Below are 24,972 nucleotides of genomic sequence, written 5' to 3'. Positions count from 1 at the left end.
AAACAATATTATTAATACTGATAATGTCATTTACAAGAAATTAATGCAACTGAAAAGAATCATATTAAGAAAATCAAGCCAGCCTCAGACAAATATTATATGCTTTCTTTCATTTATGCTTTCTAGATCTTATATAACATAAAACCCCATGTATATGGATGTAGAAGTAGGAGTGAGACCATCTAGAGGAACAAAGGGGACTAAGGAGGGAGGGGAGAAAAAGGGAAAAGCAGGGGATTTGGGAAGAATATAGACTTGTATGAAAATTTTAAAGTAATAATAATAAGCTAGATGATACAAGTCATTCTTTGACTTCTTAAAAAACTGACTTTGTAGCTAAAAATCTTTTTTAAAGGTAATATTTTTAATTTAATTTTTATTGATTACTACTGATCTCTACATTTTTCTCTGCTCCCCTCCCTGCCTTTCCCCTCCCCTTCAACCCTCATCCAAGGTCCCCATGCTCCTAATTTACTCAGGAGATCTTATCTTTTTCTACTTCCCATATAGATTAGATCCTCATTATTGTCTAGGATCTCTGGGATTGTGACTTATAGGCTGGTTTTCTTTACTTTGTGTTTAAAAACCACTTATGAGTGAGTACATATGATAAATGTCTTTCTGGGTAGGAGTTACCTCACTCAAAATGACGTTTTCTACCTCTATTCCATTTGCCGGCAAATTTCAAGATGTCATTATTTTTTTCTGCTGTGTAGTACTCCATTGTGTAAATGTACCACATTTTCCTTATCCATTTTTCAATTGAGGGGCATTTAGGTTGTTTCCAGGTTCTGGTTGTGACAAACAATGCTACTATGAACGTAGCTGAGCACATGTCCTTGTGGCACAACTGAGCATTCTTTGGATTTGCTGGGTCTTGAGGTAGGTTGTTTCCTAATTTTCTGAGAAATCGCCATACTGATATCCAAAGCAGCTGCACAAGTTTGCATTCCCACCAGCAATGCAGGAGTGTTCCCTTTACCACACAATCTTTCCAGCATAAGTTGTCATCAGTGTTTTTGATCTTAGCCACTCTTAACAGGTATAAGATGGAATCTCAGAGTTGTTTTGATTTGCATTTCTATGATGACTAGGGATGATCAGTCCTTCCTTAAGTGTCTTTCAGCCATTTTAGATTCCTCTGTTGACAGTTCTCTGTTTAGGTCTGTACTCCATTTTTCATTGAATTATTTGTTATTTTGATGATCAATTTCCTTGAGTTCTTGGCAAATTTTGGAGATCAGACCCCTGTCTGATATGGGGTTAGTGAAGATCTTTTCCCATTCTATAGGCTGTCGTTTTGTCTTGTTGACTGTGTCCTTTGCTTTACAGAAGTTTTTCAGTTTCAGGAGGTCCCATTTATTAATTGTTTCTCTCAGTGTCTGTGCTACTGGGGTTATATTTAGGAAGTGGTCTCCTGTGCCAATGTGTTCAAGTATACTTCCCACTTTCTCTTCTATGAGGTTCAGTGTGGCTGGCTTTATGTAGAGGTCTTTGATACATTTGGACTTGAGTTTTGTGCATGGTGATAGATATAGATCTATTTTCTACACTCTATTTTCTTCTACATGTTGATATCAAGTTATGCCAGCACCATTTGTTAAATATGTTTTCTTTCTTCCATTTGATTTTTTTTGCCTCTTTGTCAAAAGTCAGGTGTTTTAAGGTGTGTGGATTAATATCCGGGTCTCCTATTCAGTTCCATTGGTCCTCCTGTCTGTTTTTATGCCAATATCAGGCTGTTTTTAGTACTGTAGCTCTGTAGTAGAGTTTGAAGTCAGGAACTGTGATGTCTCCAGAAGTTTTTATTGTACAGGATTGTTTTGACTATCCTTGGTTTTTTGCTTTTCCATATGAAGTTGAATACTGTTCTTTTGAGGTCTGTGAAGAATTTTGCTGGGATTTTGATGGGCATCGCATTGAATCTGTAGATTGCTTTAGGTAATATTGTCATTTTTACTATTTTAATTTTACCTACCCAAGAGCATGGGAGATCTTTCCACTTTCTGGTGTCTTCTTCAATTCCTTTCTTTAAAGATTTAAAGTTCTTGTCATACAAGTCTTCCACTTGTTTGGTTAGTTACTTGGAGGTATTTTATGCTATTTGTGACTATTGTGATGGGTAATGTTTCTCTGATTTTCTTTCTAAGCCCATTTATCATCTGTGTAAGGAGGGCTTCTGATTTTTTTTAAGTTAATCTTGTATCCTGCTACATTACTGAAAGTGTTTATGAGTTGTACAAGCTCGCTGGTAGAATTTTTGGGGTAGCTTATGTAAACTATTATATCATCAGCAAATAGTGAGAGTTTGACTTCTTTTCTGATTTGTGTCCCATTGATCTTGTTTTGTTGTCTTATTGCTCTAGCTAGATCCTCAAAAACTACATTGAATAGACATGAAGAGAGTGGACAACCTTCTCTTGTTCCTGATTTCAGTGGCATTGTGTGAGTTTCTCTCCATTTAGTTTGATGTTGACTGTTGGCTTGCTACATATTGCCTTTATTATGTTTAGGTATGTTCCTTGTATCCCTGCTCTCTCCAATACCTTTATCATGAAGGGAGGCTGTATTTTGTCAAAAGCTTTTTCAGCATCTAATGAGATGATCATGTGTTTTTTATTTTTCAGTTTGTTTGTATGGTGGGTTACGTTGACAGATTTTCATATGTCGAACCATCCCTACATCTCTGGAATGAAGCCAACTTGATCATGGTGGATGATGGTTCTGATGTGTTCATGATTCGATTTGCCAGTATTTTATTTAGTATTTTTGCATCAATGTTCAAGAGGGAGATTGGTCTGTAATTCTCTTTCTTAGCAATGTCTTTATGAGGTTTGAGTATCAGGGTAATTGTAGCCTCATAACAAGAGTTTGGCAATGTTCCTTCTGTTTCTATTGTGTGGAACAATTTGACGAGTATTGGTATTAGTTCTTCTTTGAAAATCTTGTAGAATTCTGAGCTGAAATCATCTGGTCCTGGGCTTTTTATGGTTGGGAAACTTTTGATAATTCTTTCTATTTCTTCAGCAGTTATAGGTCTGTTTATATGGTCTTGATTTAATTTTGGTAAGTGATATTTATCCAGAAAGTTGTCTATGTCCTTCAAGTTTCCAATTTTGTGGAGTACAGGTTTTTGAAATATGACCTGATGATTCTCTGGATCTCCTCCGTGTCTGCTGTTATGTCCCCCTTTTCATTTCTGATTTTGTTAATCTGAATATTCTCTCTCTGCCTTTTGGATAGTTTGGATAAAGGTTTGTCTATTTTTTGATTTTCTCAAAGAACCAACTCTTTCTCTCATTGATTCCTTGTATTATTTTCTTTGTTTCTATTTTTGTTGATTTCAACTCTCAATTTGATTATTTCCTGCTATCTAGTTCTCTTGGGTGAGTTTGCTTCTTTTTGTTCTAAAGTTTTCAAGTGTTCTGTTAATTCACTAGTGTGGGATTTTTCCAGCTTCTTTGGGTGAGCATCTAATGCTATAAACGTTCCTCTTAACACTGCTTTCATTGTGTCCCATAAATTTGGGTATGTTGTGTGGTCATTTTCATTGAATTTTAGGAAGTCTTTAATTTCTCCCTTTATGTCTTCCTTGATCCATTGATGATTCAGGTGAGCATTGTTTAATTTCCAGGTGCTTGTGGGCTTTCTGGAATTAGTATTGCTGTTGACTTCTAGTTTTAAACTATGGTGATCTGATAAGATACATGGGGTTGTTCCTTTTTTTTTTTTTTTTTTTTGTATCTGTTGAGGTTTGTTTTGTTACCGAGTATGTGGTCAATTTTTGAGAAGGTTCCATGAGGTGCTGAGAAAAAGGTATGTTTTACGTTTGGATGGAATGTTCTAAAGATGTCTGTTAAGTCCATTTGAATCATAACATCTGTTAGTTCCCTTATTTCTCTGTTAATTTTTTGTCTGACTGACCTGCCCAGTGGTGAGAGTGGAGTGTTTAAGTCTCCCACTATTAGTGTGTGGGGTTTAATGTATAATTTAAGCTTTAAAAGTATTTCTTTTACATATGAGGGTGCCCTTGTATTTGGGACATAGATGTTCAGTATTAAGATTTCCACTTGATGGATTTTTCCTGTGACTAATATGAAATATCCATCTTTGTCTCTTTTGATTGATTTTAGTTTGAAGTCTATTTTGTTAGATTCTAGGATAATAGCTAAGAATCTTAATACAAATAAAATTATCAGCCTTGATGTTATCACTGTCAAATTCTACCAATCATTTATGGTATAAATAACAATTCTACATAAACTCATCTAGAAAACTGAAGAGAACAAAATATTTCTAAACTCATTCCATGAAGGTTCATTGCCCTAATAACAAAAAACAGACACTGGAAACAGAGAAACAGACCAATAGCTTCTATGAGATTAGACACAAAAAGAATATCTAAATAAAAATTTAGAAAGTCAAACCCAACAATATAAAAAGAGAAAGTAGATGTTGGCCAAGTGGATTTATTCCAGGAATGTGAGGCTAGTTCAAAATTTAAAAATAAACTCTTATAACTCATAAGCCTAACAGGCTAAAAATGAAAAGTTATGGTCATCTCAAAAGATGTAAGAAAAAATATCTGCCCAAATCTAAATCTGCTTAAATAAAAAAAAATAGTCCCCATCAAAACAAAGCATAAAAGAATATCTACCAATGTGATATGATATCACGAATCTAATGGAAGATCTCTGGGGAAGAAGTTAGGAATATTTGCCCTTACTGACGCACAACACCATAATAGAGTTTCTGGTGCAGTATGTCCAGTGCTTATATGCAACACACTACAACAAGGAAGGAAAAGAAGGCACATGGATCTGAAGGAAAAAGGGAAACACCTTTAGTCTCAGATGACAATCATCTATGTGAAGCTACACAAAAGCTACTAAATTGTTAGCAAGGTCACAGGATATAAGGTCAATGGACAAAATCAATTATTTCTGCATAAAACTGAATTCCAGAAATTAAAGAATTTTAAAATAGCTCTTCACTGTACTAGCAAACACATGAACTTTTGAGGATGTTTGACAAGATGTGCAAGGTATTCATAATAACAAATTAAAATAAGATAAAGCCCCAGTATCTAGATACCTAGATAAAAAGACCTAACTCTTTAAAGAGATACACCATGTTGATGGATTGGAAACCCACAGGTTGTTAAAATTTTTTAGTAGGGTTATCTGTCTAGTTTCCCTAAACATTCAATGGTGTCCCAAGCAAAATCATGGGAAACTTTTTATTATTGTTGCAGAAATCAGAAGTAGATTTTTTTCTATTTTATATGAAAATGCAAACAACCCAAAGTGACCAAAAGAACTTCTGAAAGAATAAAACTGGGAAACTCAAATTACCTGACCGCAATACTTTTATAAAGTTAAATAATCAAGACAGCGACATTCATTTAAAGGTAGACAGCTGGATCAGGGAGGAGTTATTATTTCTGTCACTACAGATAAAAAACTAACTCAAATAAATCATAGATGTTAAATTTCTATAGGCAAACACAGTAGAGCTGGGTGTAGTAGCTTATACTTTTAATCCCAGCATTTGGGAAATGGAAGCAGTTAGGTCTCTGTGGGTTAGAGGCCAGCCCGATCTACATAGTGAGTTCTTGGACAGTCAGAGCCATATATGAGACTCCATCTCAAAAAAAATGTAGAAAAATTATAGTCAGTATGGAAAAAGTATAAGCTACGGAGAGCAAATCCTAGCAAGGTTAACCTCTTTGCTCAGGAAGGAAGGTGTGGCTCCCACACTGCTTCATACACTCCTAAACTTTCAACTTTGCTCTGACCGATAGATGTGTGGTGCCTGCCACAAGCTCTCTTAAATGCACCCATGGCTATACTCAGACAGAAACACGGCCATACTGGGCTGCTGTTCAAATGGGGACCCAATCCCGGTGGCAACAGGAGAAGCACCAAGTGGCCAAGCAATTGGCCATCAGATGACAGACAGACAGACTGTTCCCCCAGGTGGGAGCCACACACAACGTGGATCAGAGCTGGTGCTCCAGAAATGAAGACAGCAGGCTGCGTCTTTACTAGGAAAGACTTCGAATCCCGAAGTATCTCCAGAGATGGAAAAGACAGAAGCCTACTTGGCCTTGAGTCCTAGCATTTTCTCCTCGCTCCTCCACAGGCTAGGATGATGCTGATGTGGTGGTACAGTCTGTAATCCCAGCATCTGGGGGGTGGAGGCAGAAGGATCAGGATCTCAACATCGTCGTCAACTAGCGAGTTCTAGGCTAGCCTGGGGTACACAAGAACCCACCTTAAAACTGGGCCTGGTGGCACTCACCTTTAATCCCAGTAGTTGGCAGGGCAGAGACAGGTGGGTCTCACTGCATTCCAGATCAGCTTAATCAGCAGAGCAAGTTCTAAAATCTATCAGTCAATACATAAGTAAGCAAATGACAAGCTGGCTAGAAACTATTGTATTCACCCACGTCCACTGCCTTAACTCTCCCAGCCATTCCCATAAGAAACGGTGGCCTTTTGTGTAGGCCGACACTCAGCGGAATTCATAGTCCTATGAGGCTTTGACAGCCAAGTGGCCTCGCTGGAAACTAGGTCTCTCTTGGGGATATTTCATCATTCTGAGAGGTTGTTTAGTCTCAGCAAGGAGCACACTGACTTCCCTTGGCCCAGTGTCAAGTAACCCATATATTTACACTATTAGTCCTTGAAGTTTGAAATTAGCATGGTTACATCCACTACGTTGTCTTTCCCAGCGGCAACACAGGCTGATTAAAGGCAGCAGCTTGTGTGTGTACCTCATGTCCGATTACACTGTCACGGCCTGAAGTCGTCTGTATGAGCTATCTAGGGGAGCCTCAGATGTTCACAGTCCATTACGGTAAGTTCAGGCCAATCTCACTCAAGCAATCCCGCCAAAGAAAGTAAATCAAAGCAAATTGCATCTCAGGAAGAATCCAAGTCAAGGCCACAAATACAGCAAACAACCTGCCTCGTGTCCCAATTCCTATCACGTCTGCACTCAGTTCCCCAATTTGGTGCAAAAAATGGGATTTAGAGAGTTTATCAAGGATTTAATCAAGTAGCAATCCCAGTGACAAGTTTTTCTGATGTCGTCTTCTTGATGGAATGAATACAGAGCTCCTGACCCCTAGGGTAGTCTCTTGATTCTAACAAATGAATTGGTCTCCATTCTGATGAACAGGAAAGGCCAGAAGCAATTATGTTCCCCACAGCTGGGGTCTGGGCTGGATGTTTCCAGGTACTTGGCTTTTTATTCAAAGGACAGACATATTTGTGAAAACAGCAAGCGACTTAATCCAAAGTGAAGCTATAGCACAGATCAGGCAGGGATATACTACCAAAATTGACAGTGGACCACAGAATACTCAAGGGACCCCATTATTGTTTGAGGTTTCCTTTTACGGGGCTCAAGAGAGGGAAGAGTTGGATTGCTAAGAGGTCCAATGAGCGTGGTTCTCTGCTTTGATTGGTAGATTATGTTGTGTTACCATTTTCCTACTGTGCATGTCCCTTCCCATGATGCACCTGGTTTTAATCCTATGCATTTCTATGCATGCACAGGCCTACAATGGTGGGATTCTCTAAGTTTCCTTGAGGACAGTTTTGCCTTGGTGCACATGTCCCCAAGACCAGTGCAGACCGGATCAGCTTTTCCATGTTCCTTGCCACGATGGCCAGGGACTCACCCTCTGATACTGTAAAGTGCTTTCTTTCCTAAGTTGCCTTGATCCTGGTGTCTCTTCCTAACAAGAGACAACAGCCAAGGCTGTAACATGGTCCCGCAGCTCTAGTCTGGGTAAAACTGAAAACAGTCATTTCCTATACTCCATTTTTACAAACTTTCCTACCAGCTCCATCGAGCAGCCCCAGGAAAGGGAGTAGAGACAAATCTTAGTTTTAATAAAAGATACCTACTAGGGTCCGAGCATCACTGCCTCTTTCTAACTCCTGAAATTGTTTATGAGTCTAGAGGAAACGCCAGTGTGCAGTGCATCAATCAGAACATTGCCAACACCTGGGACCCTCTCACAATCCCAGAGATCGGTAGGGGAAAGAGACCCCGGTAGAGACCTGAGTTACGACACAATTTTAGGGAGCAAAGAGTAGCCTGGGCTTGGCGTAGAAATCAATTGCTCTGAGGGGCAACATAGGAGACTAAATCAGGTAGAAAGACTCCTAAACTCCTAGGACCTTGAGTAACCAACCAGTCACATCCACACTGCCCACATGCGGCAATTTAAGGCTTGAAGAAACATGGGCTGCAGTTATATACATAAACATACTGTAAACATGCAGGCCTGCTAGGGAGCATGTTGCCCCCAGGGGTCAGGTAGCTGGCTCTTCCCCTTCTTGATTATGTTAGTTCTATCTGGCAACTGCTACGTAGATGAAAGGCAAATTGTCTTTCTCACTGGGGAAAAGAAGAGATCCCATTCTTTCTGGCTAAAAAAAAAAAAAAAAGATGCTGCAGAGACATGCAACAACCCACACTGTGGTCTCGGGGAGACTGCATTCCTGTGGCCAGGAGTCGTGAAGAAATACCCCAGGAGAAAGGAAGCTACTCCGGAGAACGGTTACCTGAGACGCTGCCAATGAGCCATTGTTGGCCCCAGGTCTGGGCCTCGGCTTTGCAGTGTTTTGTAGGAAACTCTAGGGTATTCCTAGAACAGGTCTGGAAGCCCAGGCAAATGCAGAGAAACACACGCGAACACAAGGTTCACGAGGCAGCCTCTGACTCACAGGTGCTGAGGAGTCTGCACTCCCTAGAGAGACAAAGAAGCCAGAGAACTTTGCCTTCAGAGACACAAGTCAAAAGCTACACATGGTGGCTCACACCTACAAACCTTAGTAGGCGGAGGCAGGAGGATTGCCAAGAGCACAAGACCAGTATGGGCTAGAGAGTATGACTGCCTCAAAAATATACACAAATCTAAAATATTCTTAAATGAAGGAAAGAAAAGGAAAGATGGAGACACAAATAATTTTAAGAGCCTTTTTTTTAATTTCAGAAAGAACACAGGCAATTACTTTCTGATAGCTAGCAATGAGCTGTGACCACACAGGAATGAAGCGAGTTACTTCTCACACCTCAGTAATCCAGGCAGCCGTCCACAGGTGCCACAGACACAATTTTATTAAAACTGTGCATAGATCTCAAACTCACATTTTTTTTTAAAAAAAAAACTTTTTATTCTGGTATCAAAATAGTTATCTGTTTAAAATACCTTGAAAAGCTGTAATACAATTATCTTGCCATATATTAAATACTCTCCTAAAATATCAATCATCTCTCCCGCCTCCCACAGGCTCCGACCTCCACTGCCACTCTCATTCTTTTCGTTTCTTGGCATCTTTGACACTTATCCAAGATAAGCATGAAAGGAAAAGATGTTCCTTACAAGCCCTTTATTAAAAAAAGAAAGTAAAGGAAGGAGGGAAAAGCTGGGAAGGAGGGAGGGAAGGAGGAGGGGGAAGAGGAAGGTGAGGGTGGGACATAAAGTTAGGAACAAGCCAGCTGGTGAGAATGTTCACATGACACCACAAAGTCTCTTTAGTAGAGCTATGCTTGCCCTTGACTTACGTATACTAAATACCGGCTTTAGCGTGTAGTGCTAATTTGAGTTCAGCAGCACCGTCTACTGGCCAGGCTGACCAAAATCCAACAATGGGAACCCAACCAATTTGACACTGGGATATTGGGGCACGAGGGGCTGGAAGTCCAGTTAAAGAGACCAAACTTTTTTTTTTCTTTTAGACATCACAAGTCAACTGGATTCTAGAAAATCCACTATGGACACAGCCTTCCTGCAGAGTCTTAGGACACAGCCCGGGAACGCCAGCTTCACACAGTACTGAAATGTTTCGTCAGAAGCTGGACTCGGGTAAGGACTTCTTCCGACCTAAGGAAAGAGTGTGGTATTTCACCCTCTGCAAGGTGCCATAAGAATTCTGTTCCCCAGGAATGGTCCTTTGTGAGGTGCCAGCCGTACTGGCTTTAGGGGGCCTGCTGGCTTTGCGGGGGAGGTGAAGAGAACTGGGTGCAGATCTGATGTCCCTCTCCATGTGGTAGCCCGGGCCCCGGGCTGGGCTCTCTCGAATCCTGAGGGCAGGGGATGAGCCTCGAGCTTGCTCGTTCATGGCAGGGCTCAGCCTGTCACTCACCAGGGAGACTGGGGGTGCTGTTGGGGAGCTTTCAGCCCTGACAGCCCTCTTGTGCTCTTTCTTCCAAAACACAGACCTCAGAAGAGTGAACGTCCCCTGTCCCTTGTCTTTGTCAGGGGCCCTTTCCTCCACAGCAGCCCTAGCCTTCATCTTGGGTAAGGTACCTGTGCCATTGTCCTTAAAGTTTCTGAGCAACCCAGTGGAGGGGGAAGGTGGACTACTCTGGCTGCCCACCTGACCACTTCCCTTCCAGGTTGTCATCTTCTGGCCCTCAGGGCGGCGGGCTTGTTTTTCGTCCCCCACTGAGGACATCACAGTGAGGGGCAGGTCAAACTTTTTGGGGAGTTTGATATCCTGATTTGCATTTCCTGTTCGTGTCCTGGCTGTGTTCAGACCGTCATCTAAGGATCCGAGGGCTGGATGGTGGTTGAGGTGGCATGAGGAAAGGGGCACCCCGGCTGCTCCTTGGCTGATGTCTCGACCACTGTCTTCACTTTTAGTAGGAAGGGTGCCATCTGGCCTAGGCGAAGCTGACTTCTCATCCCCGCCAGCAGCGCGTGTCAACAGCGGCACAATGGACTGGCTGGTGGACCGGGGTCTTCGTCTGGACTCAAGGTACTCCACCAGCTCAACAGATGCCCCAGGTCGTTTCTCCCTGTGTCCAAAGGACCATCTCAGGGGCATGGTCTTGAAGGGCCCATGCCTGGATCGGGAAGCAGGAGGTGTCTTTATGCTAACACTTCGGCCACCAACACCCCGAACCACAGGCTTGGATTCAACCCCTCCTGGAAGAGACACAGAGACTGTGAACACCTAATAGGGGTTTGTGTAGTGCCAGGCATCAGGCAATGATGTGTCAGGTGCAGGGCTGGCCACAGCAACTACAGCATGAGCCAGGCACACAGAGTTCCTGCCCTCAAGGCCACCAATGATTTCATCCACTATCCACAGGATACATGTACACATTTAAAACCACAGGGAAAGCCACGGGCAAAGAAGGGATTATGATATCCTCAGAGGATTGCTGCCAGGATCCCAGCAATAGCAAAACCTGTGGATGCATAAACCTCTTCTATAAAACAGAGGGTGTGCACATAAGCCACACATAACCTTCTGTAGACTAATTCTTCTCTAGATTATTTATGAGACAGACACACAGAAAATATCATGGAAACAGCTGTCAAGCTCTATCACTTAGGAAGTAATCACAAAAAAAAATGTTTGGGCATGTTTAGTACAGACTCTTCCCCCCCACACACAGCTGCAGTTATTGAATCAGCAGATAGGAAATCCTACACATGTTGAGGGCTGACTATGTCCACATGCCCTGCAGCCAGATCACTGAGGGGCTCCCTCAAATCAGCTGCCCTGAGATCTAACATCATTATCATCCATCTTTAACTATGTCTATGGACAGAATGATTAGCAAATGTCTCTCAAACTGAGTCATAATTAAGTACTTGTGCTTTAAAATGTAAGAATGTCACATATCCCACAGTGGGCCCAAAAGAAAACAAAGGAATTATAGGCTTCATTTTATCAGAGTTGTGCTGTGGGATGATCATTCTGTATGCTGTGAATATGTATTCCTTTCACTGATTAATAATAAAAGCTGTTGGACCAATAGCCAGACAGGATAAGGTTAGGTGGGACAATCAAACTGAGAACTTAGATGAGGAGGGGCAGAGTTGAGAGAGCTGTCAGCCAGAGGCTAGACAGGCAGGATGTATAGAAAATGAGGTTAGCAATCCTTGAGCAATGTGGCAAAATCTAGATAGAAATATGAGTTAATTTAAATGTAAGAGTTAGCTAGTAATAAGCCTGAGCTATTAGCCAAGCATTTACAATTAATATAAGCCTGAGTGGTTATTTGGGACTGGGTGGTTGGGATAAGAAATTTCTGCCTACAGAGTGGCATTTTGTGTGTTTTTGTATTTTGCAATTACCTGCAAATAGCTAGTGCTTTTGGTATGTAGTCTTAAGTAAGACATTGAGCATTTAAGAAGGCATCATGATTCAACTTGCACACACACACATGCATTCTTTTCTACAGTCCAACCCTTCTGAAGGGAACATACATGACTGACATCGCGTGCCTTTCCTGATGTGGGATTCCCCTCTGTATGCTGTGAACATGCTTTATTGCCATTGGTTAATAAAGAAGCTACTTTGGCCTACGGCAGAGTATAATAGAACAAGGCTGAAATTCCAAGCAGAGATAGAAGAGGAAAGACGGCAGAGCCAGGGAGATGCCATGTAGCCACCCAAGAATCAAGGGGTAAAAAAATCCACAAGCCTCATGGCAAAATATAAAATAGAAATGGGTTCACTTAAGATGTAAGAGTTAGTTAATAAGAAGCCTAAACTAATAGGTCAAAGAGTATGTAATTAATAATAAGCCTCAGAATGGTTATTTCATAAGTGGCTTTGGGAACAGGCTGGTGGAGGCTGGTGGGAACAGGCCGGTTGGTCCAGGAGGAACAGAGAAAACACCACGCTTCCCAAAGAAGGATCACCATCATCCTTGTACTGCCAGAACTGCTTGATGCCTGACTTGGATAGCAGACATGTCTGCCCCTGTTCCACCGTGGGCTATGTGCTTGTCAGTCAAGTACCGAAGCATGGCACTGGTGCTCACGGCCGGCGGCTGACAATAGAAAGCTGCTCCTGGACTGGGAGTGTTAGGGGCTGAAGGCTTAGACCCCTCCCATTCCACAAGTGGAAACTTCAATCCCCAAGGTCACGACACAAGAAGTGAGGCTTCAGAAGAGTGTCCTTGTCGGAAGAGGTAAGAAAGACCAGAGCTCTCTCTGACTCTCCCATAATGCAACCTACCCGGCCCCTGACCCCATCCTGCAGAGTCATGAGGAGTACATTTTGGTCACTGGGAAGGCCCCTGCCTGCCTATGTCTATTACAGCAGTCCCAAAGAGCTGACAGAGACCAGCTCTGAAGACAATCAAGGACTTCTGCCACAAAACGCCCATGTAGGGAGGTTCTGAGATTCAGGCACACAGGTGTGAGGTCAGCGAGAGATAAGGTCACAGAGCATGCTGGGACAGGAATCTACCTGCACCAGTACACATCTGCCTGGCAGCTGAGAAAGCAGGGCCCACAGGGAGCAGCCACACACAGATATCAGAGGTTCCACAGGGATCTCAGCTGTTGGGGTTTTCATATGTCATTTTTAATACCTTTTCCTTTAGAGAAATTTTTATATTGGCCAGGAATAGACCCAATTCCACCCAAAATACTTTGTCATTTCGGTTCGCATTGACCTTGTGGCTCCACCATTGAATTCCCCACACCTGGGGAAAGATGAAACACGGTTCTGGAGGTGAAGGTGTGTGTGAAGTTTCCTTGTTCCTCATTCACAGCCCTTAGAAGGGCGGGGAGGGACATTTCTCATCAGGAGGACAAAGCTGTGGCTTTTCAACCTTCACCAGGTGGAGTGGCCTAAGCCCTGACAGGTGGCGAGAAGACCTGGTTACTGCTGTAAATAACCACCTTTCTCTTCTTCCTGGTGTGAAAGGGCCTGGGCCGGGGCTGACAGCAACCCACATTACAGACACCCAAAGGACCCCTTCAGTTCACCTCTTTTTGGGGAAAAGCACCCTACTTGTCCTTTCATCTATTTATTGCCCATAACAGGATCCGAGGTGGGCAGGGTTGGAGAGCCTTGGAGAAACAGAAATAAACGGTCTAAGCAAAGAAAAAGCAGCAAGCACCCACAGGGCCACCACTCGCTCGCTAACCAAGCATCCCCCCCTCCCCTTTTTCCCAGTACTCAAGCCCTTCCTCTGGGAGATGGCTCTTGTGGAGAGCAGGGTGCTAGAAAGAATGGTGGGATCCGGGGAGCCTGAGGATCACAAAGGAACTATAGTTACTTTTTTTAAATATTTATCTTTATTGTATGTGTGTTTTTCTCCATGTACATGTGTTCCATGTTTGTGCCTAGGGCTGTGGAGGTCAGAAAAGAGAGTCAGACCCCTGAAACTGGAGTTACAGATAGACTTGAGTGGCCATGTAGGTGCAGGGAACTGAACCCGGGCCCTCTGCAAAAAAGAGCAAATGCTCTTAACCACAGAGCCACGCCTTCAGGCCTCAGGACCTTGCTTTCAGACCATGGGACCACACCTCCAGGCCATAGGGTCACCCCTCCAGCCCACAGAGCCACACCTCCAGCCCATGGGGGGGCACCCCTTCTGCCCACAGGGTCACCCCGCCAGCCCATGGGGGGCACCCCTCCAGCCCACAGAGCCACGCCTCCAGTCCATGGGGGGCACCCCTCCAGCCCATGGGCCACACCTCCAGCCCATGGGCCACACCTCCAGCCCATGGGGGGCACCCCTTCAGCCCATAGGGCCACCCCTCCAGCCTAAGACCTACAATTTTAAGCTGCACCTTCCAGGCGGTTGTACACATTCTGCAGCAGACACAACAATCCTCTCAGGTCTACAGGAACCCTCTGTGGTACAGGTGGCATCTGCTCTGCTGATGGAGACAGCCCCAACCACAGGGCAGCTGCTCCAAGGGGTGCCACCTCTGCTCCTGTCCATGTGCGACCACCTTAATTCTTGTCACTTCTGCTCCTTGGCTAGTGATGTGAACTGCAAGCTGTTACTCTGTGCTGTGGGGCGGGGGCCTTAGGGTCTCTTCTCCCCTTCTTCGCTCATCTTCAGTGGGTCACATCCTTCCAATCCCCTAAGGGTTTCCACTGCATCTCATCATCCACCCATCATTAATTCATCCCGAAATATTTAATAAAAGTCAAACGTACACCAAAGATTATTTCTTAGTGCTTGAGAAAAAAAAAAACTACAAATAAGAACCAACACTCAGGAGACAGAGACAGGTGACTCTCTGTGAGCCTGAGGATGGCCAAGTTTCGGGCCGCTCAGGGTTACCTAGGGAGAACCTGTCTCAAAAACAACAACAAAAATTCAAGTAGGAAGTGGCTGGGCTCTTAGGATTTGACAAAAAGCAAAAACCTAAGCTATGGGGTAATACATTAGTAACGGATGCAATGAGTAAGGCAGGGTTAGAGAAAAAAGAGGGTGTTGCATGAGTTATGAGCAATATTTGAGAGATCTGAGTGAAAGACGTGAGAGATGAAGGGAGTCAGGAGAATATCTAAGGAAGGCAGGCCCCAGACTGCAGGGGCAGCAGGTGCAAAGGCCCTGGGGCAGGCAAGTAGCAGAGATAACCAGAGCTGGAGCACAGGAGAAAAGGGCATGCGCTAGAGGCATCCAGCCCAGCACTGGGGGCCCCAGTCCTTATTTGAAGATCTCTTGTCTCCGTCTTCCAATGTCATAAACAACTTCAGCACTTCCTTGTTCCTAGGTAGACTGTTCATTTTGCGCTTATGCCTCTTGATGGCCTGGCAACCACTTCTGCAACCTAGAACAAGGCTGACCCCAAACGTCCGTGGGTCCCTTAGAAGCTGAGGCAGCAGTACCCAGATGAGCCAGGGCTGCTCATCCTCCTCTGAGACTGATCCAGGTGGACAAAGTTGGGCAAGAGAAGGGCTGGATGTGACACCACCAACCCTTGGGCGCCAAAGTCACCATCTCTTCTTCACCCCCCCCCAAAATTACTCCAATCTAGAGAGGGAAGAGCAGAGCCTGGTGGGCAGGAACAGAAGAAAGTGACAAGAGGGTCCAATGGGGTGTGGTGACTCAGACCTACAATCCCACTGCTCAGGAAGCTCAGAGATTAAACATCCCTGGCCAGCCTGGGCTCCAGAGTGAGAGCCTGCCCTTAAACAGGAAGGACAACAAAGAGGGTCCAGCAGCAGAGTATGAAAAACAACAACAACAAACCAAACCAAACCAAGAGAGCAGCTCCTAATGGAACCTAGCAATCAATGACCTTGAGGGAGGGGCAAAGGGCATCAGGGGCTGAAAAGTGTGCCGCACAGGAATGAAAGCCCAAGGGACAAACTGAAGGCTTGTAGCCTGGGACCACGCCTCCAGGCCGTAGGGTCGCCCATGGGGCCAGCCTTCCAGCCCACAGGTGTTGAGACTCCTGTGAGCAAGGAGAAAGAAAACGGAAAATCATCTCTCACCGCAGCCGGTGTGTCTAACTGCAGCCTGTACCTGTCCCAGGACAGATATGACTATGACCCGGCACATTTGTAGGTGAAAATATCACAAAGTTTAAAGATTGGACATTTCTGCACACAGAACAAAATGGCAGAGACACAAACCACAAGGGGAGTAAGAGGCCAGGAGCCACAACAACCAACCAGAGGAATCTGAAGGCAAGAGACACAATAAATTAAGGGAAACACAAGACAACATCCCAAAGAAAGGCTTGAGTGTATAGAAGGAAAGGCACCTGATGGCTGGGTGGGGCTGAATACCCAGGCCTGTGCTAGAATTTCTCAACTCCAAGGTCAAAGGGAGAATCTTAAAAACTTCCAGCCAGAAGGAACAGGAGACACTCACGTGAAAAAGAACAGTCTGGGTTTCTCACCTGCCGCCCAGGGGCAAGGAGAGCGTGGGAAATCAGCAAAGATGCCGGAAAGTAAAGGATTGCAACCGCAGAGCCCCAGGCCCGCCAGGCTGCCACCCACTGGGGCGAAAGGAAGAATTTCTGGCTGAGCAAGGATTTAGAGCTGGCATGCCTGAAGGGCTAACAAACACTGACGGAGCAGAGATCTCAGAGCAGAGGGCAGATAAGACACACACAGAAGCCCGGTGCATCTCAGCCCCAGCTGTCCTCCCTCCACGGGATGGCCAGGCAGTCTCAGAAGGTCATCTTAAGTCAGGGTGCATGGGACAGGAATTCTAACAGTACCCTGAGAGCGTCCATCTGAAGTGAGGGAGGAGTGTACTTCCCCAACGGAGCAGAGGCATAAAGGGTTTCAAAGCTCTCACTGTGGGAGGAATGCCAGTAGGGAGGGGGCAGCGGAAGCACAACTCTGGTTATTGGAGTAGAGAGAGAAGGCAATGATGAAACAGAATGCCTGGCAGGAAACAGCTGGTTTCTTAGAGCCTCCTAATGGCAGGGAAATGTGATTGATTGCAAACAGCGAGAAAGGAGACAACAAGAAGAAAGGCAGAATCTGCAAATTAATTAGAAAAGGAAGCAAACAGCAACCAAGTTAACCAAGATGAGGGAGCAGGAAAGGAAGAAAACCAGCAAGGAACATTGTACCACAACACTGCACTCGGTTCCCTCCCTCCCAGTGGATTTTGTGGATGGGGCTCGGCAGCACAGTGTAGCCTAGTATGCCTGAGGTCCCGGATTTTACCTCCCAGCACAGCACTGAAAACAACAACAAAAAAGTGGCTCTTTATTTTTGACCTTAAAAGGGGGAAGGGCCACGAGACAAAAAGTCAGCAATTAAGTCTGCTCCTGCAGAGGACCAGGGTTTGATTCCCCAACAGTCACATGACAGTTAACCATCATCCAGTCCCAGGGGACATAGCGCCCTCTTCTGGCACCTAGTGGTAACGTATACATGTAGTACACACATGTGTAAACAAAATACTAATATACATAGTTAAAATAAATAAATAAATCTTTTTAAAACAGCAATATATTTGCCAAAAGCCACTTAAAATTAACTAAAAAAGAAAGCAAAAAAAAGGGGGGGGGCAGAAGCAAATATTAGGCAAGTGTGGACAAAAAGAAGAGACAAAATTATCAATGTGGAGTCTATGGTTAAAACCAAAGAGCAATAAAGAACAATTACAATGATAAAAAGCACACGTCATAAAAAAGATCCAATAGTCACAAACTTTCAGACACCTACTAACAAACAGTTCACAACATAAGGTAACAAGTATAAACATTTACAGAGTACGTGGTCAAAGCCCACCTCTGTAGAAGACCTCAGTGAATTTCCTGCACAGTCAGAGATGAGTTTAAAGCCGGACTCAGTGGCTCATATTGGTAAACCTCGCACTTGGGAGATGGTGGCAGGAGGATCAGAAATTCAGGATAAAAATTTAAAAAATTCTTGGCTGAGTAGTGAGTTCAAGACCAGCCTGGGCTATAATACTTTCACAAAACAAAACAACAATAACAAAAAGGGATGCATTTAAGGACAGAGGGGGTCTGAATAAAGCACTCAGTCACATATCAGTTAATATCACATATGTCACAAAGCGCTCGAGCCCTCAGAAAGACTCGGTCTAATTTATATGTACGTAGACACTTATAAAATAACAAAATGGCCTTTACCACAAAAGAAGATAACTTTTGAAAAGCTCATTCTTGGACCATAATAAATCAAATTAGAAACAAAGAATAAAAAGGTGACCACACAGTCCTGAATACTTGAGACTCCCAGATACCATCAAAAAGGGAATGTAAGCTGAAACAAAATACTGTCTAGAAAATCTAGAAAGGAAGAAGACATATTGAAGCCTCCAATGCCCAAGAAAAGCCACAGAAGACATTACCAGCAGGAGGACCTGCCCTGATAAGTTGGGGAACCTAAGCCCCAGGACCCAGCCCAGGGTCTCTGGGAAGAACTTCTTGGGTTTTTTTTCATAGTCGCATCTTCCAGTTATTATGAAATTAAGGTGTTTTTATATTCCCTCAGCTGAATAGCACCTCCATCTCACCCCCTCCCCAATTCTGTTAGTTATAAACCCTGTAACACTCTTCTCTTAGTCAGGGTCACTACTGTTATGATAAATACCATGACCAAAAGCAAGTTGGGGAGGACAGGTTTATTTGCCTCACACTTCCATATCCATAGGCCATCAGTGAAGGAAGTCAGGGAAGGAACTCTAATAGGGCAGGAATCTGGAGGCAGGAGCTGATGCAGAGGCCATAGAAGGGTGCTGCTTCCTGGCTTGCTTAACCTGCTTTCTTAGAGCATTTGGAATCTCCAACCCAGTGATGACTCCACCCATCATGGGCTGAGCTCACCCCCATCAATCACTAATTAAGAAAATGCCCGACTGGCTTGCCTGCTTTTAGCCTGATCTTCTGGAGGCATTTTCTCGATCGAGGTTCCCTCTTTTCTGATGACCATAGTTTGTGTCAAGTTGACACAGGACTAGCCAGAACACTGACCCAGTCCTGTAGGTGTGATGTGTCATCCCAGCACCCCACAGCCAGAACTCCCAGAAGGATGACATTCCTGGGCCATCTGTGTTTCTCGCAGACGGCTGCTGACATGTAAGCTCTGTGGGAACAGAGAAAGGAGGTAGAGTCGTTCCTCAGAGTCCACGGAGGATCGGCTCCTGCAGATGCTCTTGGATGCTCAAATCTCATAGAAGTGTGGTATTTGGACGAAACTGACACACACCCTCCTGTGCATTTTACACTCCTGTACAGTCTATGATTATTTACTAACAGGACCATTTCTGGGCACTGAAGGACACTTGGCATCTTTGCCCCCTATTAGGACTCACCCTTATTAATTTTGAAAGATTAAAAAGGTCTCTCTCGTAGATGAGAGAGGACTGACTCCCTTGAGGAAACCTCTAGATTTTGCTCCTGCTCAGATTTGATGATAGGACTAGATTTCACAACCATTTCAGAGCTTCTAGAACAAGTTTTAAAAAAAGAGGAATATGGTATGTACTCACTCATAAGTGGATTCTAGCCATAATTAAAGGTCTTTGCGCCTATTATTCGTGATCCTAGAGAAGCTAAATAAGAAGGTGAACCTGAAGAAAATCATGTAGTTTTCCTCCTGGATATTGGAAGTAGACAAGAGTGCCAGGCAACATTGGGTGCACGGGGGCAGGAGTGGATGGAAGGGGAGAGGGTTAGTGAGAAGGGAATAGGGGAGGATTGGGGAAAGCTTGGGGGATTGGGATGGGGGGAGGGAGGAAGGATGGATATGGGAGCAGGGAAGTATATATCTCAACTAAGGGAGCCATTTTAGGGTTTACAAGAGACTTGATTCTAGAGGGGTTCCCAGGTCCAAGGAGAGATCCCCAGATTGTTCCCTGGACAGCAGAGGAGAGGGTGCCTGAACTGGCCTTGGCCCATAACCATACTGATGAATATTTTGCACATCACCATAGAACCTTCCTCTGGCGATGAATGGAGATAGAGACAGAGACCCACATTGGAACACTGGACTTAACTCCCTAGGTCCAAATGAGAAGCAGAAGGAGGGAGAACGTGAACAAGGAAGGCAGGATCAGAAGGAACCTTCACCCGATGATGAATGGAGATTGAGACAGACCCACATTGGAGCACTGGACTGAGCCTCCAAGGTCCAAATGAGGAGCAGAAGGAGGGAGAACATGAACAAGAAAGGCAGGACTGTGAGGACTGTGTTCACCCACTGATACAAGGGGACTGATCTAATGAGAGTTCACCAAGGCCAGCTGGACTGGGACCGAACGAGCATGTGATCAAACCGGATTCTCTGAATGTGGCCGAATTCTCTGAATGTGGCTGGCACGGGGACTGTCTGAGAAGCCATTGATAATGGCACTGGGACTTGTTTCCTCTGCATGTTCTGGATTTTTGGGATCCTAGTCAGTTTGGATGCTCACCTTCCTAGACCTGGAGGGAGGGGGGAGGAACTTCCCACAGGACAGGAAACACTGACTGCTCTTAGGGCTGGAGAGGAAGGAGGAGAGGGAGTGGGGGGAATGGGAGGGTATTGGGAGGAGGGGCGGAAGTGGAAACTTTTATAAATTAATAAAAAAAAAACTTCATTTCTATTTTATCCAAACTATGAGAGGAAAGCTCGCTTTGATAGCAAGGTTCTTCCAACATTCAAGCAGAAGCCTGGATGTGAAGCTGTCAGGAGCCACATGCCTCAGAGGACAGTTGGAGGAGTCTGGGGCACAGCTGCCACTCCTCCGCTGCTGTCTGCTCCACAGCATCTTAGAGCCAGGCCTGCACTTCTCTGAAAACCCCACTGAAAAACTGCATCACTCTTTGGAGCTGCCTCCTCATGGAAGGGTGTCCAAAACATTTCCCCTTGGGAGAGAGGCGGCCCATGGTGCCATGCCTTTCGACAGAGCTGGGACGAATCAACGACTTATCACAAGCAGAACCAGCAGGAATGCGCAGGCTGGAAGAGCCTCTCTCTTGTTTCCAGGCATTCTCCCAAAGGTGCAGCTGGGACAGTGTAAGAGATTAATACCTACATGGTGAAAGCAAAACAGAACTCACTGCATTCAATTCAGTCCCATGGGAGTGAACTCTAAGGACTTGGACAGGGTCACGAGACACATACACACTCCTGCAGCATTCCATCTGATGGTGAAATGGTAGAAGCCCCAAATGCCAAATGCGGGGGAGTAAACTCACAAGCTATGCCTCATAAACTACAAACCAGAGGGCAGCTTGAAGACTTCATCATCACACTGGCCCACTCACCAATATCCACTGGAACTCTGGGATGTGCCAGGGACTGTGCTGGGTTCACAGCAACCACAACTAAAGTACATGGAAAGAAGCAGCTGGCGGGGCACATACGCCGTGGCCCAGCAATTCCACCACTAGGTATAGACTCAACGGAAACACAGGCATGTGTACACCAGAAGACATGAGTTTGAATCTCACAGCAGCACGGGTGCTATCCCCTATCCAGAGTGGTTGGGACCAGAAGTGTGGAAGGTTTCAAATCTCTTCAGATGTTGGAATAGGTAGAATATGGTGGTTTCCTAGAGATAGAGTCCATACCTAAACACAAAACTCTTATGCATCAAGTATACTTCATGCATGAGAGTAAAGGCAACTTTATGTAATATTCCTAATAATTAGTGCACAAGGTAAGATGTCATGGTGTAAAATTTTCTACTGATAGTGGCATCATATTGGTAAGAACTTTTATATTCTCAAGCACTTGGGATTTTCAGATTAAGCACGCTCAAAGGATAGCATTGATGATAACTCCAACTGGAGACAGTGCCTAAATCTGTCACAGTAGAATAAAAGGTGACTTATCCTAACAATGTGGGAAATTCTGACGAGGGAGATAGTGCCATCTGCCAAGGAGCAGACGCCATCCAGAGACAACCCACCGTGCGGGCTCCACGGAGAAACTGCATGGACTTACAAAGAATCCACCAGTTTCTCAGGAACTGAAAACCTGGACTCATTCAAGACACTTCCTTTGAGAAGCAGGCCAGATTTCTCTGGGGCTGGCTCTATACCAGGCTCTACAGCGACGTCTATGCCACAGCGAATGCACAGAAGGCAGAAGCTGATCCCTCTGGCTCACCCTGCACACTGTTTTCTCATCCCCGTCTCTGCTCTTAGTCTCCTCTCACACACATGAGCTAACTTCTGTGCAGAGAACTCTGCATCCCTGGGTTGATTTTATTTACAAGCAAAATAAATAAAAGAGAAGGACAACCCACTGCTACGAATGCCAGCGGCACCTCACAAGAACAGGGTAAACCAAACAAGCCAAACCAAGCGTCTGCACGCCATATGGCTTCACAGGTAAAATTCATCTTTGCAAACACACATTTTCAAATATAAACCATACCGATGATAGCCTGCTCCAAGCTCTCCAACAGCTACTGACTGTGCCTGGAATAAAGGCCAACGGGTGTGTCACAGTTGGCCCCTGTCCATCTTTTACTTAACACAGTAAAACTAACGTGGCATAGATCCTGGGAGAGTGGGAAGCAATGAGTGAGACAGGTATGAGGAAGGAGAATTCCAGAACCAGTCACCTTTCTGCCTGCCTGCCTTCCTTCTAACCTTCCTTCTTTCCTGCCTGCCTTCCCTCCCTCCTCCTTCCTTCCTTCCTTCCTTCCTTCCTTCCTTCCTTGGTGCTGGGGATTAAACCCAGGGCCCTGTGTGCGGTAGGCAAGTGCTCTGCCACTAAGCCACACCTCCGACACAGAACTCTCTGTGTCTTAATCTAGCACATGAATATGTCCACATTATGATAATTCATCAGATGTGCACACATGACTAGTGTACATATTTATTAGTAGTACATTAGTAAAACTATCTGCGTGCTTCATAGAATATGCACTGCTAATGTATATGCTTATACATGACAAAGTGCATCCCAAGTATACATCCTAACGCCACAAACAGAAATGTTAGCTTAATGTTTTTATAGCTGTGATATTTACAGTTATAAAATATTTCTATGAAGATTTTTATATTAAAACCTAAATTAGGAACTAAATAAAACATGAAAATTTCTTTGTTTGTTTGTTTTGAGGCAGGATTTCTCTGTGTAGCCCTGGATGCCCTGAAACTCACTCTGTAGACCAGGCTGGCCTTGACCTCACTGAGATCCACCTGCCTCTGTCTCCCAAATGCTGGGATTAAAGGTGTGAGCCACCATGCCCACTGGAAATTTAAATATTTGACCACTGTTCTTTGCCAAAGGAAACACACCCACACAGACACACACACTCACGTACAGAGAGACACAGCCACTTGCACAGACACACACTCACGTACAGAGAGACACAGCCACCCGCACAGACACACACTCACGTACAGAGAGACACAGTCACCCGCACAGACACACACTCACGTACAGAGAGACACAGCCACCCGCACAGACACACACACACACACACACACACACACACACACACACACGTACAGAAAGACACAGCCACCTGCACAGATATACACACTCACGTACAGCGAGACACAGCCACCCGCATAGACACACACTCACGTACAGCGAGACACAGCCACCCGCATACTGAGTTCTTGTTTTGGGACTGGTTTCTGTAACCATCCTGTCCCTGCTTTCCTGCAGTTTCTCCCTTAGGGAGGACAGCTGCCTGTGAGCCAAGCAAACTTCCTGCACAGCTACTGGCCCTTTCACCAGGCCGCAAAATGACTTGCGCATGTGCAGTCACTTCCTGCACCGCAGTTGGGCTTCCATTTCTTCCCAGCTTCCCTCAGTCCTGAAAACAGTTGGCCCTTTCCTTCTAAAGGAAGCTTCCAGCACCTGGGAATGACCTCTGCTGGCTTGCTTCCCCAGCCCTGGCTTCACTTTCTCAGTTCTCTCCCCACCTTCACTCAGGTTCAACAAGGTAGAACTGCCAGGCTTGGTCTTGAATCTACGTTCTTTTCTAGCTTCATAATCTCCGTGGGGAGCGGAGCCAGCCTGTGTGCAGATGGCTCTCCAGTCTCCAGCTCTAGTCCCTGTCGTTCTCATGCTGCCTAAAGGTATGTGGCTCCGTTCCAAACTGACCCTGCTCCTTCCCAACGCTTTCCAGTCCTACAGACAGTACAACAAGCCCCACTGTTGGTTATACCTTAACAAAGGCCAAGGCATCTTGGATCATTTCCTTCTTTCCTTTGCTGCTTCCAACATCAGTAAACTCTGTTAGTTCTGTCCACAATCTGACCATCTCGTCCCCAACACATTCTTCCAAATCTTCAACCATAAACAATCTCCTCATGGGCTCCCCACCTCACACGCATGCCAACCCCAGAGGACGGACCTGATTCTTCACGCAGTAGACAGGCTATAAATAGAAACCAGGGGCTGGAGAGATGGCTCAGTGGCTAAGGCAGTGGTTGTCCTTCTAGAGACCTAAGTGGTTCTCCCTACGTGACCCACAACTGTTTGTAACTTTAGTCCCAGGGGCCCTGACACCCTCTTCTAGTCTGGGGGTACCGCACACATGCGATGCACAGACAAACGGGCAGGCGAAACACCCATACACATAAAATAAAAATAAAGGTAAACCATATTGATTACTGCCCTACTCCACATTCTCCCTCACTAGCCACAGCACTCGAGGTGACGTCCAAAGGGCATACCAAAAGCTGTGCCATCCACTTCCCATCACCCCCCTCCTCACTCACTCTGCTCGAAGGCTATGGCTTCTGCTCCTCACACCATGCCATGTTCATCTTTCATAGCACCTGCGATG

At 44.9% G+C, this 24,972-nt stretch overlaps 1 protein-coding gene across 2 annotated transcripts in view; it reads right to left on the bottom strand.

The window, feature by feature from the left end:
• Positions 1 to 8,983: 8,983 nt before the first annotated feature.
• Positions 8,984 to 24,972, bottom strand: part of Usp43 (ubiquitin specific peptidase 43) — a 63,916-nt gene continuing 47,927 nt past the window's right edge. For both annotated transcript variants that reach the window (XM_087910495.1, XM_087910496.1), the window contains exon 15: positions 8,984 to 10,951. In XM_087910495.1, the coding sequence (XP_087766621.1) occupies positions 9,870 to 10,951 (1,082 nt within the window). In that variant the 3' untranslated portion in view covers positions 8,984 to 9,869. The remainder of the gene's footprint in view (positions 10,952 to 24,972) is intronic.

Source organism: Myodes glareolus, chromosome 9 (genome assembly GCF_982192425.1).
Source record: "Myodes glareolus chromosome 9, mMyoGla1.1, whole genome shotgun sequence".
Lineage (NCBI taxonomy): Eukaryota > Metazoa > Chordata > Mammalia > Rodentia > Cricetidae > Myodes > Myodes glareolus.
This window is presented reverse-complemented; position numbering and strand designations above follow the sequence as displayed.